The following is a 15,869-nucleotide window of genomic DNA, read 5'->3' on the forward strand; positions in this document are numbered from 1 at the left end:
TTCCAGCCAGCTGCTGCATGGCGACTGAAGAGATTGTGCAGATCATCTGAGCAAGCAGCCATTACCTAGGGACGCAGGGAACACACCCAAATCAGTGGGTGTGGTATAAACCAGACCCAAGGGTTGGTCACCTGTGCCAGCATTTACTGAAGTCCCCTTTTGTCAATATAGAAAGCCACTGAAGAAGCCACATCAGCTTTGCTGGCCCTCTGCCCTGCTCCTTGCCTCCGTTGCCCCCCCCCTCCCAAGTCCATTAAAGGGACCACGGGGACAAGTGGAGCAGTTCCTCACATCAGCCATACAGATGTCCACAATGTGTTTGGCCAAATCCTGGTAGGAGGAGGAGAAGCAGGTCCTCAAGCTGGACATGCTGGACAAAGAACAGCAACTGCCCAGAGAGGCTCTATGACCTACAACGAAGAGGTGGAGGCTGTGAGACAGCATTGAGCATCAGGGCCTTGAGAAAGCTACAGCTTCTGAGGGACAGTAACTCCCTCAGATCTATCTGCCCCCAAATCCCCAAACCAGCCAGGTGACTATGCCCCCACTCACTGTAGGCTACACTTTTCCAGGAAGACCCAGCCAGATTCGGGTAACTGTTCCTCATGGTAGAACAGCCCCGCACATCCGCTATCCAAGAGTCTCCAGGATCAGGCAAGTTTGTGTCCCCCTGCAGAAAAGAAAATGCTCAAGACAAGAGCAGAGAAAGAGAGGCAGACTGCCAAAAGCCAGTATAGAACTATCTACTCTGCCTCTAAAATACACCAACAGTTTCCAACATAAAGACTTTAGATCTTGCCTGTCCTGGCAGTGGCACAGTAGATAAGAGTGTCAGCCTGGGATGCTGAGGTCCCAGGTTCGAAACCCTGAGGTCACTGGCTTGAGCATGGGCTCATGAGCTTGAGTGCAGGGTCACCAACTTGAGCATGAGATCATAAACATGACCTCATGGTCACTGTCTTGAGCCCAAGGTTGCTGGCTTGAACAAGGGGTCACTGTCTTGGCTGGAGCCCCCTGGTCAAGGCACATATGAGAAAGCAATCAATGAACAACTAAGATGCTGCAACTACAAACTGATGCTTCTCATCTTTCTCCCTTCCTGTCTGTCTGGCCCTGTCTGTGTATGTCTCTCTCTTGCACGTGCGTACGCTAAGAAAAAAAAAGAAAAAAACAAAACTGAAGAACTTCCCCATTGGGATAACAAGATGTTGGATGCATGAGAGGTCAACAGCAATAGAAACCAATCCCTGGATAATCTCTCCTCAATCTTTAAACCACAGGTTCAAAAGTTGCTTTTGAAACAGGAGGAAAGTTACACTGGGATCAGAATGAACTGGGGCCTGAGAGGACCAGGTTTGAGGAGTCAGTGGGTGGGGGAACCCTTTGCAACCACAGTGACAACTGGGATTGGTGTGGGCAGCAAACAAAACCCAAGTGGAAGGTAGGATTAGGGGTGGGATCTCCAGGCTGGGAAAAGCTTGACTTGACCCTTGGCCCCAGCCCTAAATACACTACAACAGTTAAGCCACAGGTCCTAATTGGGGCCAGATGAGTATAATCCTCTGGATCTGCAATAGTCATCTCACCTTTAACCTCAGCCAGTTCCTCAATGACATACCCTTGACCTCTGCTGGGTCTACAGGCACCCACCATATTACCTATCATCAGTTCCTAACCTAGTGCTACTTTGAAGGTAAGAAGAGGTGAACAGACAGTCATCCCCTCGCCTCCTTTCCTCCTGCTGCAACATACAAGTAGCCTTTCCGACTTGAGGCAGAGGAAGATCTCGTTCCCCCTTAGGAGCCTTTCACTACCTCTTTCTTCACTTCTTGCCTCCACCTCTCCCTCTTCACTAGATTCTTCCCATTAGCCTTTTTTTTTTTTAAGCAAGAGAGGAGAGTGAAAGAGACAGACAGGAAGGGAGAGAGATGAGAAGCATCAACTCGTAGTTGTGGCACTTTAGTTGTTCATTGATTGCCTTCTCACATATGTGCCTTGACTGAGGGAGGGCAGAGCCTCCAACAGTGCCAGTGACCCCTTGCTCAAGCCAGGAACTTTGGGTCATGTCTATGATGCCATGCTCAAGCCAGTGACCTCGGGATTTTGAACCTGGGGCCTCAAGGTCCCAGGTCAACACTCTATCCACTGAGCCACCCCCTGGTCAGGCTTCCCATTAGCTTTTAAGTATGCAAATACTCTCTCACCTTTAAAAACCTTTCTCTGCTCTACCACCCTTCACAGATAAACCTGAAAGGATTGTCATCTTTGACATCTCCCACCTCTCTCTCCCTTCTAAACCTACTCAAATCAAGACTTTGCCTCACAATTCCATCAAGCAGCAATCGCCAAGGTCACCATGAGGTCCACATAGCTGGATCTGGTAAACAACTCTCAGTTCTCAACTTACTGAGCTTCTCAGCACACTTCCATTCAGCCAACCTCTTCCTTTCACTTGAGATACTCATTTCCCAAGACCCCAGGCTTCTGACTTCCTATCTGATGCTCCTTCCCAGCTTCCTATGTTGGCTCATCCTCCTCATATATAAGTTGATATTTTGAGATTTTTTTCAAGACTCAGGTGTAGGCCCTCTTTTCTCACTGTATAATATACTCCTAGGTGATCCTACCTGCTCCTAGTGCCACATTAATGACTTCCAAAAATAAACCTCTGTGAATGAATCAATAAATATTGCTGAGTCAATGGAATCGTCATCTGAAAAAAAGGTTACATCAGAGACCCATTTCATAAATCATGCCAAAATAGTTATGATTTGTTGCTCAAAAATATAAGGAGTGGGGGAGAATTTAATGTTACAACAAGAAAATAATTTTTTTTAAATCTCATAATGGGGGCCCTGGCCAGTTGCTCAGTAGATAAGAGTGTTGGCCCAGTGTATGGATGTCCCAGGTTCGATTCCCAGTCAGGGAACACATGAGAAGAAGTGACCTATCTGCTTCTCCCTGCCTCCCTCTCCCTCTTCTCTCCCTCTTCCCCTCCTGAAGCCTGATTGGTTTGAGTGTGGCCCAGGCACTAAGGATAGCCCCCTTGGAGCACATCAGCCTCAGGCACTAAAAATAGCTCAGTATTTGAGCACTGGTCCAAAATAGGGTTGCTGAGTGGATCCTGGTCAGGGCACATGCAAATGTCTGCCCCACTATCTCCCTTCCTCTCACCTAAAAAAATATAAATAAATAAATAAAAATCTCCTAGTGGGGGAAATGCCTTCCTAAACAAGGCACAAAGTCCAGAAACCGTGAAAGAAAAAGATGGATTGGCCCTGGCCGGTTGGCTCAGTGGTAGAGCGTCGGCCTGGCATGCGGGGCACCCGGGTTCGATTCCCGGCCAGGGCACATAGGAGAAGCGCCCATTTGCTTCTCCACCCCCTCCCCCTCCTTCCTCTCTGTCTCTCTCTTCCCCTCCCGCAGCCAAGGCTCCATTGGAGTAAAGATGGCCTGGGCGCTGGGGATGGCTCCTTGGCCTCTGCCCCAGGCGCTAGAGTGGCTCTGGTCGCGGCAGAGCAACGCCCCGGAGGGGCAGAGCATCGCCCCCTGGTGGGCAGAGCATCGCCCCTGGTGGGCGTGCCGGGTGGATCCCCGTCGGGCGCATGCGGGAGTCTGTCTGACTGTCTCTCCCCGTTTCCAGCTTCAGAAAAATACAAAAAAAAATAAAAATATAAATAAATAAATAAATAAATAAAAATTAAAACCAAACAAAACTAGACAACATCCTGGCCTGTCGTGGCGCAGTGGATAGAGCATCGACCTGGAATACTGAGGTCGCCAGTTTGAAAACCTGGGCTTGCCTGGTCAAGGCACATACAACAAATACCAAGCAACAAGCAAGCAGTGAACTACTAAAGTGAAGCAACTATACTTCTCACTCTCCTCTCCTCTTTCTATAAAATCAATAAGTAAAATCTTTAAAAAATATAACTAGACAACATAAAATTCAATTTTTTCATGTAATAATAAACAAACTAAAAATAGACAACTAGAAAAAAACCCTGGCCTCTCAAATGACAAAAAAAGGTAATTTTCTTAATGTAAAAAAGAGCCTCCTGTCTGACTGGTGGCGGTGCAGCGAATAGAGTGTTGTCCTGGGACACTGAGGTCCCAGGTTCGAAACCCAAGATTGCCAGCTTGAGTGCGAGCTCACCAGCTTGAACAAGGGGTCCCTGGCTAAACTGCAGCCCCCCAGTCAAGGCACATATAAGAAGCAATCACTGACAACTAAAATGCCCCAACTACAAGTTAATGTTTCTAATCTCTCTCCCTTCTTCCCCACCTCTTCTCTCTCTCTCATGCATATGCTTAGGGAAAAAAATGGATGGGCCCCCAAAAACAAAAGTAGAGCAACTAAATAAAGAAATGGGCACCGTACACTGGCAGGCAGATCAAAAAAACCAAAGGGTTTTTAAACATCTGAAAAGGCATTTGAGCTCTGATACAAGAAGATAAATGTAAATTAAAACTAAAGTGAAATATTATTTATGCCTATCAGATTAACAAAAATTGAAGAAAAAAATTCCTTGATAACATTCTGTTAAGCGGAGTATGAGTACATAGACACTATTATGTAGTTATTTGACAGTATAAATTGGTATATTTTGGATTTGAACTAGAGGGCCTAGAGAATACAGTGCTCTTAAATCTTAAAGAAATTACAAGAGGGACCCTGGTTGGTGGCTCAGCGGATAGAGCATCGGCCTGGCTTATGGACTTCCACCAGTCAATCCCCAGTCAGGGCATACAGGAGAAGGAACCATCTGCTTATCTCTCCCTCCCTCTCCCCCTTCTTTCCCTCTTCTCCTCTTGCAGCCAGTGGCTTGATTGGTTCGAGCATGGCCGCAGGAGCTGAAGACAGCTCTGTTGAAGTGCATCAGCCCCAGGTGCTAAAAATAGCTCAGCACTTGAGCATTAGGCCCAGATGGGTTGCCAGGTGGATCCCGGTAGGGGCACATGTGGGAGTCTGCCTCACTATCTCTCCTCCTCTCACTGAAAAAAATAAATTACAAGAGAAATAATTACTGGATGGAAGAAAGAATTCTTGGCAAAAATAAATTACAAGAGAAATAATTACTGGATGGAAGAAAGAATTCACTGGAAGTGAGCCAAGTCCATTTAGTCTAGCACAAGAACTAAAACTGTGAATGCAAACATCATAAACAATGTAGATGTCTATGATCCCATGCTCAAGCTGGTGATCCTGCATTCAAGCTGGTGGGCCCACGCTCAAACCAGCAGCCTTGGGGTTTTGAACCTGGGTCCTCAGCATCCCAGGCCAATGCTCTATCCTGGTCAGACTAACTTTAAATATTTACATCAATGAAAGAGAAAAACAAATTACTACTATGAACAACTATATGCCAACAAATTAGAAAACTTGGATGAAGTAGACAAATCCTAGCAAGACACAGTTACTGAAATTGACTAAGAAGAAACAGAAAATCTGAATAGACAATTAACGGTGATACTGAATTAGTAATAAAAAAAAACTCCCAGCCCTAGCCAAGTGGCTCAGCAGTAGAGCATTGGCCAAGGGTGTGGAAGTCTTGGGTTCAATTCCTGGTCAGGGCACACAGGATAAGCAACCACCTGCTTCTCCACCCTTCCCCACCATTTCTCTCTCCCCTCTTGCAGTCATGGCTCAAATGCTTCGAGCAAAATAGGTCCCGGGTGCTGAGCATGTCTCCATGGCCTCGGCCTCAGGTGCTAAAATAGCTTGGTTGCCAAGCAACAGAGCTGCAGCCCAGTTAAGCAGAGCATCACCTGGTAGAGGCTTGCCTGGTGGATCCCGGTCCAGGCGTATGTGGGAGTCTGTCTTTGCCTCCCCACCTCTCACTTAAAAAAAAAATTCCCGCCTGACCTGTGGTGGCGCAGTGGATAAAGCATCGACCTGGAAATGCTGAGGTCGCTGGTTCAAAACCCTGGGCTGCCTGGTCAAGGCACATATGGGAGTTGATGCTTCCAACTCCTCCCCCCTTCTCTCTCTCTGTCTCTCTCTCTCTCTCTCTCTCTCTCTCTCTCTGTCTCTCCCTCTCCTCTCTTTAAAAAAAAAAAAAAAAAAAGTTAAAAAAAAAAAAAATTCCCAAAGAAAATTTCAAGATAGGTTAATTTCATTAGTGAAATCTACCAAACACTTAAAAAATAATTAATACCAATCCTGCAGTCCTTTCAAAAAATAAAAAAGGAGGAAACACTTCCCAACTAATTCTATGAGGCCAGATTAGCCTGATACAAAAAATAGACAAAAACATCACAAGTAGGCACTCTCTCAGGAACATGCCCATGCCTTCCTCCTCCTCTTCTTCCCTCCCAGGTACATTTTCCTTCCTAAGCTCTAAGAAGCCCCATGAGACTTGCAACCGGAGGGGCAATGGGCAGCAGCAACTTATCCTGGACTAACCGCTGAACATGTTTCCAAGGCCCCCTTTTCTCTGACTCTTCCTCCTGCATGCCAATAAATTCTTTTTTTTTAAGATAAAAAAAGCCTGACCAGGCAGTGGCACAGTGGATAGAGCATCGGACTGGGATGCAGAGGACCCAGGTTCGAGACCCCGAGGTCGCCAGCTTGAGCGCAGGCTCATCTGGTTTGAGCAAGGCTCACCAGCTTGAGCCCAAGGTCGCTGGCTCCAGCAAGGGGTCACTCGGTCTGCTGAAGGCCCGCAGTTAAGGCACATATGAGAAATCAATCAATAAACAGCTAAGGAACCGCAACGAAGAATTGATGCTTCTCATCTCCCTCCCTTCTAGTTTGTCCCCATCTGTCCCTCTCTCTATCTCTGCCACACACACAAAAAAAAGATTTTAAAAAAATCACAGCCTGACCAGGCAGTGGTGCAGTGGATAGAGCATCAGACTGGGATACAGAGGACCCCAGGTTCGAGACCCCAAGGTCGCCAGTTTGACCGCGGGCTCATCTGGTTTGAGCAAAAGCTCACCAGCTTGGACCCAAGGTCAGTGGCTTGAGCAAGGGGTTACTCGGTCTGCTGTAGCCCCACGGTCAAGGCACATATGAGAAAGCAATCAATGAACAACTAAGATGTTGCAACAAAAAACTAATGATTGATGCTTCTCATCTCTCTCCGTTCCTGTCTGTCCATATCTATCCCTCTCTCTGACTCTCTCTCTGTCTCTGTAAAAAACAAAGAAACAAAAAAATCACAAACTACAAAACCATATCCCGTATGTATACAGACACAAAAATCCTCAACAAAATACTAGTAAACTGAACCTAGCAATACATGGAGGAGATTATATACCATGAGCAAGTAAGACTTATCCCAGGAATACAAGGTTAGTTCAATATACAAAAATCAATCAATATAATGCATCATTATAATATTTTAAAATCCCATATTATCATCTCAATAGATGAAGAAAAAGTATTTAAATCCAGCACCTTTTCATGATTTACTCAATAAGTTAGGACTACAAGGAGATTTCCTCAACCTGATAAAGATTATCTATGAAAAGCATACAGCTAACATATTTAATGGTAAAAAGCTAGATGATTTTCTCTTAAGAACAGTTACAATACAAGGATGTCTGCTCTTACCACTTCTATTTAACACTATACTGGAGAGTTTAGCCAAGGCAATTAGACAAGAAAATAACAACAAAGGCAGATAGTATGATCTTATATATGAAATGTCCTAAGGAATCTACTAATAAACTATTAGAAATAATAAATGAGTTCAGCAAGGGTACAGAAGATCAATTTAGAAAAATCAGTTGTATTTCTGTACAGCAGCAATGAGCAAACCAAAAATGAAATTAAGAAAACAGCCTGACCAGGCAGTGGTGCAGTAGATAGAACACTGGCCTGAGACACAGAGGACCCAGGTTCGAAATCCAAGGTCGCCTGCTTGAGCGCGGGGTCACCAGCTTTTGCGCAGGGTCGCTCTCTTGAGCATGGGCTCAGAGACATGACTCCATTGTCACTGGCTTGAAGTGCAAGGTCACTGGCTTGAGCCCAAGGTCACTGGCTTGAGCAAGGGGTCAGTGGCTCAGCTGGAGCCCCCTGGTCAAGGCACATATGAGAAAGCAATCAATGAACAACTAAGGTGCCTCAAAAGAAGAATTGATGTGTCTCATTTCTCTTACTTCCTGTCTGTCTGTCCCTACCTGTCCCCGTATCTGTCCCCCTCTCTCTCTTGAAAAAAAAAATAAGAGGAAAAGAAAAAAAATCTATTTATAATAACATCAAAAGAAATAAAATACTTAGGGACAAACTTAACAAAACAAATGCAAAATTTATACTCTGAAAACTGTAAAACTGTTGAAAATAAAGACTTGAATAAGTGGAATTACATATCATATTCACAGATCATAAAAATATTAAGATGGCAACATTCCCCAAATTGAAGTACACATTCAGTGCAATGCTAGCTGATTTCTTTGCAGAAATTGACAAGCTGATCTTAAAATTCATACAGAAATCACCCTGGGCAGATATCTCGGTTGGTTGGAGTGTTGTTCCAGGTGTCAAGATTGCTGGTTTGGTTCCCCAGTCAGGGCACACAGAGGAGCAGCTCAATGTTTCTGTCTCTCCTGCCTCCCCTCACTTCTTTCTCAAAAAGAAAAAGAAAAGAAAGAAAAATTCATATGGAAATTCAAGGGACTCAGAATAGCCAAAACAATCTTGGAAAAGAACAAAGTTGGCCCTGGCCTGGTGGCTTAGCTGGTTAGAGTGTCATCCCATATGCCAATGTTGTGGGTTTGATCCCGGTGAAGGCACATACAAGAATCAACCAATAAATGCATAACTCTGTAGAACAATAAATTGATGTTTTTTTCTCTCTCCCTTACAACCCCCCCCCTCCTCTCTCTCTAAAATCAATCAATCAATAATTTTTTAAAAAGAAAAATAACAAAGTTGGAAGACACACACTTTCAGATTTTAAAATCTACTACAAACCTAAACAGTAATTAAAATAGTGTGGTATAGCCTGACTGGTGGTGGTGCAGTGGACAAAACACTGACCCAGAATGCTCAGGTTGCTGGTTCAAAGCCCCGAGGTCACTGGCTCTAAACATGGCCTCATCAGCATGGGTGCTGACTTGAGTGGGGGAACTGTCCAAACAATTCCAAAGCTTGCCAGCTTGGGCCCAAAAGATCACTGACATGAAAAACTCAAGGTTGCTGGCTTGAGCAAGGGGACACAGGTTTAGCTCCAGTCAAAGCACATATGAGAAGCAATCAGTGCACAATTAAGGTGAAAGCAACTACAAGTTGGTGCTTCTCACCTCTCTTTCCCTTCCTATCTCTCTCTCTCTCTCTCTCAAAAAAAAAAGGTATTGGCATAAGGACCTATAGTTCAATGAAACCAAGTTAAAGGTCCAGAAATAAACCCACACATCTACCATCAGTCAGACAAGGCTGCCAAGACAACTCAATGGGGGAAAAGAATATTTGTTTAAAAAAAATTGTCCTGCCCTGGCCGGTTGGCTCAGCGGTAGAGCGTCGGCCTAGCGTGCGGAGGACCTGGGTTCGATTCCCGGCCAGGGCACATAGGAGAAGCACCCATTTGCTTCTCCACCCCTCCACCGCGCTTTCCTCTCTGTCTCTCTCTTCCCCTCCCGCAGCCAAGGCTCCATTGGAGCAAAGATGGCCCGGGCGCTGGGGATGGCTCTGTGGCCTCTGCCCCAGGCGCTAGAGTGGCTCTGGTCGCAACATGGCGACGCCCAGGTTGGGCAGAGCATCGCCCCCTGGTGGGCAGAGCGTCGCCCCATGGTGGGCGTGCCGGGTGGATCCCGGTCGGGTGCATGCGGGAGTCTGTCTGACTGTCTCTCCCTGTTTCCAGCTTCAGAAAAAAAAAAAAAACGTAAAAAAAATAAATAAATAAATAAATAATAATAAAAAATAAATAAATAAAAAAAATTGTCCTGCCTGAGCAGGCGGTGGCACAGTGGATAGAGCGTCAGACTGGGATGTGGAGGACCCAGGTTCAAGACCCCTAGGTCGCCAGCTTGAGCGCAGGTTTATCTGGCTCGAGCAAAAAAACACACAAAAAAAACCCCAACTCACCAGCTTGGACCCAGGGTCGCTGGCTCGAGCAAGGGGTTACTCCGTCTGCTGAAGGCCCACAGTCAAGGCACATATGAGAAAGCAATCAATGAACAACTAAGATGTCGCAACAAAAAATTGATGATTGATGTTTCTCATCTCTCTCCGTTCCTGTCTGTCCCTATCTATCCCTCTCTCTGACTCGCTCTCAGTCCCTGTAAAAAAAAAAAAAGGGTTCGTATCCCACTGCTGCCAAAAAAAAAAAAAAAAAAAATTGTCCTGGAATAATGGGATAGCCACATGTAAAAGAGTAAAATGTGACTCCTAACTCTAACTATATACAAAACTTAATTCAAAATAAATAAAAAACCTAAATACAGAAACTAAAAAAACAACTATTATAAGAAAATATGCACCCTGGCTGGTTGGTTCAGCAGTAGAGCATTGGCCCAGCGTGTGCAAGTCCTGGGTTCGATTCCTGGCCAGGGCACACAGGAGAAGCACCCATCTGCTTCTCCACCCCTCCCCCTCTCCTTTCTCTCTATCTCTCTCTTCCCCTCCTGCAGCCAAAGCTCCATTGGAGCAAAGTTGGCCTGGGCGCTGAGGATGATTCCATGGCATCCATCTCAGGCACTAGAATGGCTCCTGTTGCAATGGAGCACCGCCCCCTAGTGGACATGCTGGGTAGATCCCTGTTGGGCATATGTGTGTCTCTGCCTCCCTGCATCTCACTTCAGAAAAATACAAAAAAAAAATGCACATAATCTTTGGATTTGTCAACAGTATCTTAGATATAAAACCAAAAACATAAGTAACAGCAACAACAAAAATAAACTGGACATCATCAAAATTAAAAATTTTTGTGCTTCAAAGGACACCATCAAGAAGGTAAAAAGACAACACAGAGAATGGAAGAAAATTTTTATAAATCATATAACTGATAGAGGACTTGTAATAAAATATATAAAGAATTATTAGACTTAATAAGACAATCCAATTAGAAAATGGACAAAAGATTTGAAAAGATATTTCCCCAATGAAAATTTATAAATGACTAATAAGCATATGAAAAGATGTTCAGCGGTGGTACAGTGGATAGAGCGTCAGACTGGGACGCAGAGGACCCAGGTACGAAACCCCAAGGTCGCCAGTTTGAGCGCAGGCTCATCTGGTTTGAGCAAGGCTCACCAGCTTGAACTCAAGATCACTGGCTTGAGCGAGGGGTCACTTGCTCTGCTGTAGCCCCCTGCCAAGGAACATATGAGAAAGCAGTCATTGAGAAACTAAGGTGTCAAAACAAAGAATTGATACTACTCATCTCTCTCACTTCCAGTCTGTCTGTTCCTCTCTCTGTCTCTCTCTGTCTCCGTCACAAAAAAAAAAAAAAGATGTTCAACACCATTAGCTATCAGGACAATGCAAATTAAAATCACAATGATCCACTGGGATGACTATAATAAAAAAGACATATTATATATATAAAAAAAAGACATGTTGACCAGGACACAGAGAAATACACTGCACAAACACTGCTGGTGAAACTGTAGAATAGTGTAGCCAGTTTCAAAACCAGTCTGGCAGTTCTTCAAACAGTGAAACATAAAGCTGCCCTATGACCCATTGATCCAACTCCTAGGTATACATCGAAGAGAAATGAAAACACATGTTAACAAAAACTTGTACGTGAATCTGCATAGCTGCATTATTCATCATAATAAGCAGAAAGTGAAAACAACCTAAATGCTCATCAACTGATAATAGATGAATAAAATGTGATAGAGTCATACAATGTGATATTGGCAATAAAAAGGAATGAAGATGTGATACATAATACAATGTGGATGAACACTTGTGGGTCCTCCAAAAAAGATGTGTTGAAGTATCCATGAGTGTGACTTTATTTAAAAAGAGGGTCTTTGCAGCCTGACTAGGCGGTGGCGCAGTGGATAGAGCATCCGACTGGGATGCAGAGGACCCAGGTTTGAGACCCCGAGGTCGCCAGCTTGAGCACCGGCTCATCTGGTTTGAGCAAAGCTCATCAGCTTGGACCCAAGGTCGCTGGCTTGAGCAAGGGGTCACTTGGTCTGCTGTAGCCCCACGGTCAAGGCACATATGAGAAAGCAATCAATGAACAACTAAGGTGTCGCAACATGCAACGAAAAACTAAACTAATGATTGATGCTTCTCATCTCTCTCCGTTCCTGTCTGTCTGTCCCTGTCTATCCCTCTCTCTGACTTTCTCTGTAAAAAAAGAAAAAAGAAAAGAAAAAGAGGGTCTTTGCAGTGGGCCCTACATCTTATGGCTGGTTTCCTTGTAAGAAAGCCATATGAAGACACAGAGACACACAGGAAGAACGTCAAGTGATGCCAGAGGCAGAAGTTGGAGTGATGCAGTTCCAAGTCAAGGAACATCAAGGATTGCTCACAACCACCAGAAGCTCGAAGGCATGGGACAGAGTTTCCAAAGGGAGAATGGTGCTGTCAAAGCCCTGATTTCAACGTTCTAGCTTCAAGAACTATGAGAGAATAGATTTCTAATGTTTTAAACCAACTGTCTATGGTAATTTGTTATAGCAACTCTAGGAAATGAATACAAACCTGAAAACATCATGCTAAGTGAAAGAAACCAATCACAATGGCCCACCTGAGTCCATTTATATGAAATGTCCAGATTAGTGGTTATCTAGGGTTGGGAACAGTGAGTGGGTTTGGGAAGTGACAATTAATGGACATGACTTTCTTTCTGGGGTAATGAAAATGTTCTAAAATTTACTGTGTTGATGGATACACAATACTGTGAATATACTAAAATCCAGGAAGGTATAACAACAACAAAAGAGTAAATGAACTATAGTAAAGAAGTATTCAACAAATGGATGGGCATGTTAAAGGGCATAGGACCCAATCTGAAAAAACTTCAAATAATGAAATCTGAAATAATTTGATTAATGAAATTAATAATGATGGTATTGGACTATAACACATCAAATAAAATATTTAAGTCCAAATTGACCTAAATAATTAACTCAATAAAATAAATAGGGAGAGAAGGGATAATATATCCTTATAGAAAATTTTCAATTAATAAATGTAAAAGATGACCCTGGTCAGTTTGTTCAGTGGTAGAGCATCGGCCTGGCATGTAAATGTCCTGAGTTCAATTCCCAGTCAGAGCACAGAGGAGAAGTGACCATCTGCTTCTCCATCCGTCTCCCTCTCCATCTCCATCTCTCTCTCTCTCTTTCCCTCTCACAGCCATGGTTGAATTGGTTCTAGCTCATTGGCCCTGAGCGCTGAGGACGGCACCATGGAGCCTCTGCCTCAGGTGCTAAGAATAGCTCAGTTGCAAGCATGGCCCCAGATGGGTAGAGCATCAGTCCCAGATGAGGGTTGCCAGGTGAATCCCAGTCAGGGCGAATGCAGGAGTCTATCTCCCCTCCTCTCACTTTGAAAAGAAGGAAAAAAATAAAAACAAATGTAGAAGAAATAAGGGAAATGCAAAATTGTCATTAAAACACCACAGGGATAGGCCCTGGCCGGTTGGCTCAGTGGTAGAGCATCGGCTTGGCATGTAGAGGTCCCGGGTTCGATTCCCAGTCTGGGCACACAGGAAAAGTGCCCATCTGCTTCTCCACCCTTCCTCCTCTCCTTCTCTGCCGTGGACCAGCGCGGCTCCTAATAACCGTGCGGAATTAAAGAAACACACTTATCAAAACAAAAACGATGGGACTGGGAGGACTCTTCAACATGCCTGGCAGTATCTGAGTGCCCCATAGCCCCAGTTTGCTTTATTATATAGCCATATGCAAATCAAGGACCTTGATACAAAGTTGCACATCCAAGGCTAAGACAGGAACTCTCCCCAGGCAAAAACAGGATACATTAGTGAAATCTACCAACATCTGAAACAAACAAAGAGTCAGAGGAAGGGCATGTATATTGCTCCCAGCAACCCAAGGAAGCAAGTGGAGTGGGTGCAAATACTCAGCATCAAAGCCAAATATGGAGTTGAAGGGGGGAGAACTTAGCCTTTTGCTAAGCCTCGAATCTACAATGGCTTTTTGCCATTTACGGTCCACACCACCTCTCTATCTCTCTCTTTCCCTCCCGCAGCCAAGGCTCCATTGGAGCAAAGTTGGCCAGGGTGTTGAGGATGGCTCCATGGCCTCCACCTCAGGCGCCAGAATGGCTCCAGCTGCAAAGGAGCACCGTCCCAGATGGGCAGAGCATCGCCCCCTGGTGGGCGTGCCAGGTGGATCCTGGTCAGGCAAATGCAGAAATCTGTCTATCTCCCTGCTTTTAACTTTGGAAAAATACAAAAACAAACAAACAAAAAACCAAAAAAACACCACAGGGATCATTTTCTTAGGTAAAGTACATGAATGCTAAAATAAGTGAGCAAAAATTTGAGAAAAAATTGGAATGTCCACATAGTCTCAAAGCATGTCTCCCAAGATTTTTATTAATTATGAAGAGAAAAACAGTAACTTTTCAGTGGGGGTATTCCAGATATCACTGTAACTTCAAAAATATCACCAGTAATCAGACATAGTGACATAATGTACCCTTGGATATAATGTAGTAAAAATAAGGCATTGACTAGGTACATACTATTTGCTGTTATTCTCAAATTCTAATTTAACTGGCATCTCATACTTCCTTTTGTTTTACCTGGCAACCCCAACTGAGAAGGGCACATAATATCTGTGGTATTCTTGCCAAAAATGCATACCTTTAATCTAAACATGAGAAAGCCCTGGCCAGTTGGCTCAGTGGTAGAGCGTTGGCCTGGTGTGCAGAAGTTCCGGGTTCGATTCCCGGCCAGGGCACACAGGAGAAGCGCCCATCTGCTTCTCCACCCCTCCCCCTCTCCTTCCTCTCTGTCTCTCTCTTCTCCTCCCGCAGCCGAGGCTCCATTGGAGCAAAAAGATGGCCCGGGCGCTGGGGATGGCTCCTTGGCCTCTGCCCCGGGTGCTAGAGTGGCTTTGGTCATGACAGAGCGACGCCCTGGAGGGGCAGAGCATCACCCCCTGGTGGGCAGAGCGTCGCCCCTGGTGGGCTTGCCGGGTGGATCCCAGTCGGGCGCATGCGGGAGTCTGTCTGACTGTCTCTCTCCGTTTCCAGCTTCAGAAAAATACAAAAAAAAAAAAAAAAAAAAAAAACCATGAGAAAAAGAACAGATAAACAAATTCTTTAAAATACTGACCATAAGACAAGGACAGACTGAAAAATTATCACAGGAAAAGGGAATTAATAATAGAAAATACCTGAACAGTTGGCTCAGTGTATAGTTCATTGGCCCAGCATACTGACATCCTGGGTTCAATCCCTGGTTAGGGCACACAGGAGAAGCAACTATATGCTTCTCTTCCCCCCCTCTATCCCCCTCTCACAGCCAGTGGCTCGACTGGTTCAAGCATCAGCCCTGGGAGCTAAGGATAGCTTGGTTGGTCGGAGCGTTGGCCCCCAGCACTGAGAATAGCTCGGTTTATTCAAGCATCATCCCCAGATGGGGGTTGCCAGGTGGATCCTGGTCATGGCACATGCAGGAGTCTGTCCCTCTATCTCCCTTCCTCTCACTTAATAATAATTAATAATAATAATAGAAAAGAAATTAACATGTTAAAATCAAAACTGACTCAAGAAGAGGTGGAAAATGTAAACTAGGGATTGGCCAACTTTTCCTGTAAAGGGGTAGGTAAGAAATATTTAAGGTTTTCTGGACCATTGGAATAGTTGCAACGACTCACCTCTACCATTGTAGCATAAAAGCAACCACAGGCAACACACAAATAAATGGGTGAGACTGTATTCCAGTAAAAGGTTATTTATAAAAACATGGAATGGGCCAGATCTGGCC

At 44.7% G+C, this 15,869-nt stretch overlaps 1 protein-coding gene across 1 annotated transcript in view; it reads right to left on the reverse strand.

The window, feature by feature from the left end:
* STARD9 (StAR related lipid transfer domain containing 9) overlaps positions 1–15,869 on the reverse strand; it is a 170,110-nt gene that overhangs the window by 2,824 nt on the left and 151,417 nt on the right. The window contains exons 27-29 of the mRNA XM_066343732.1: positions 553–670; positions 292–410; positions 1–65 (exon numbers count right to left, since the gene is read on the reverse strand). Of these exons, the coding sequence (XP_066199829.1) occupies positions 1–65; positions 292–410; positions 553–670 (302 nt within the window). The remainder of the gene's footprint in view (positions 66–291; positions 411–552; positions 671–15,869) is intronic.

The sequence above is a fragment of the Saccopteryx leptura genome, chromosome 6, assembly GCF_036850995.1.
Source record: "Saccopteryx leptura isolate mSacLep1 chromosome 6, mSacLep1_pri_phased_curated, whole genome shotgun sequence".
Classification (NCBI taxonomy): Eukaryota; Metazoa; Chordata; class Mammalia; order Chiroptera; family Emballonuridae; genus Saccopteryx; species Saccopteryx leptura.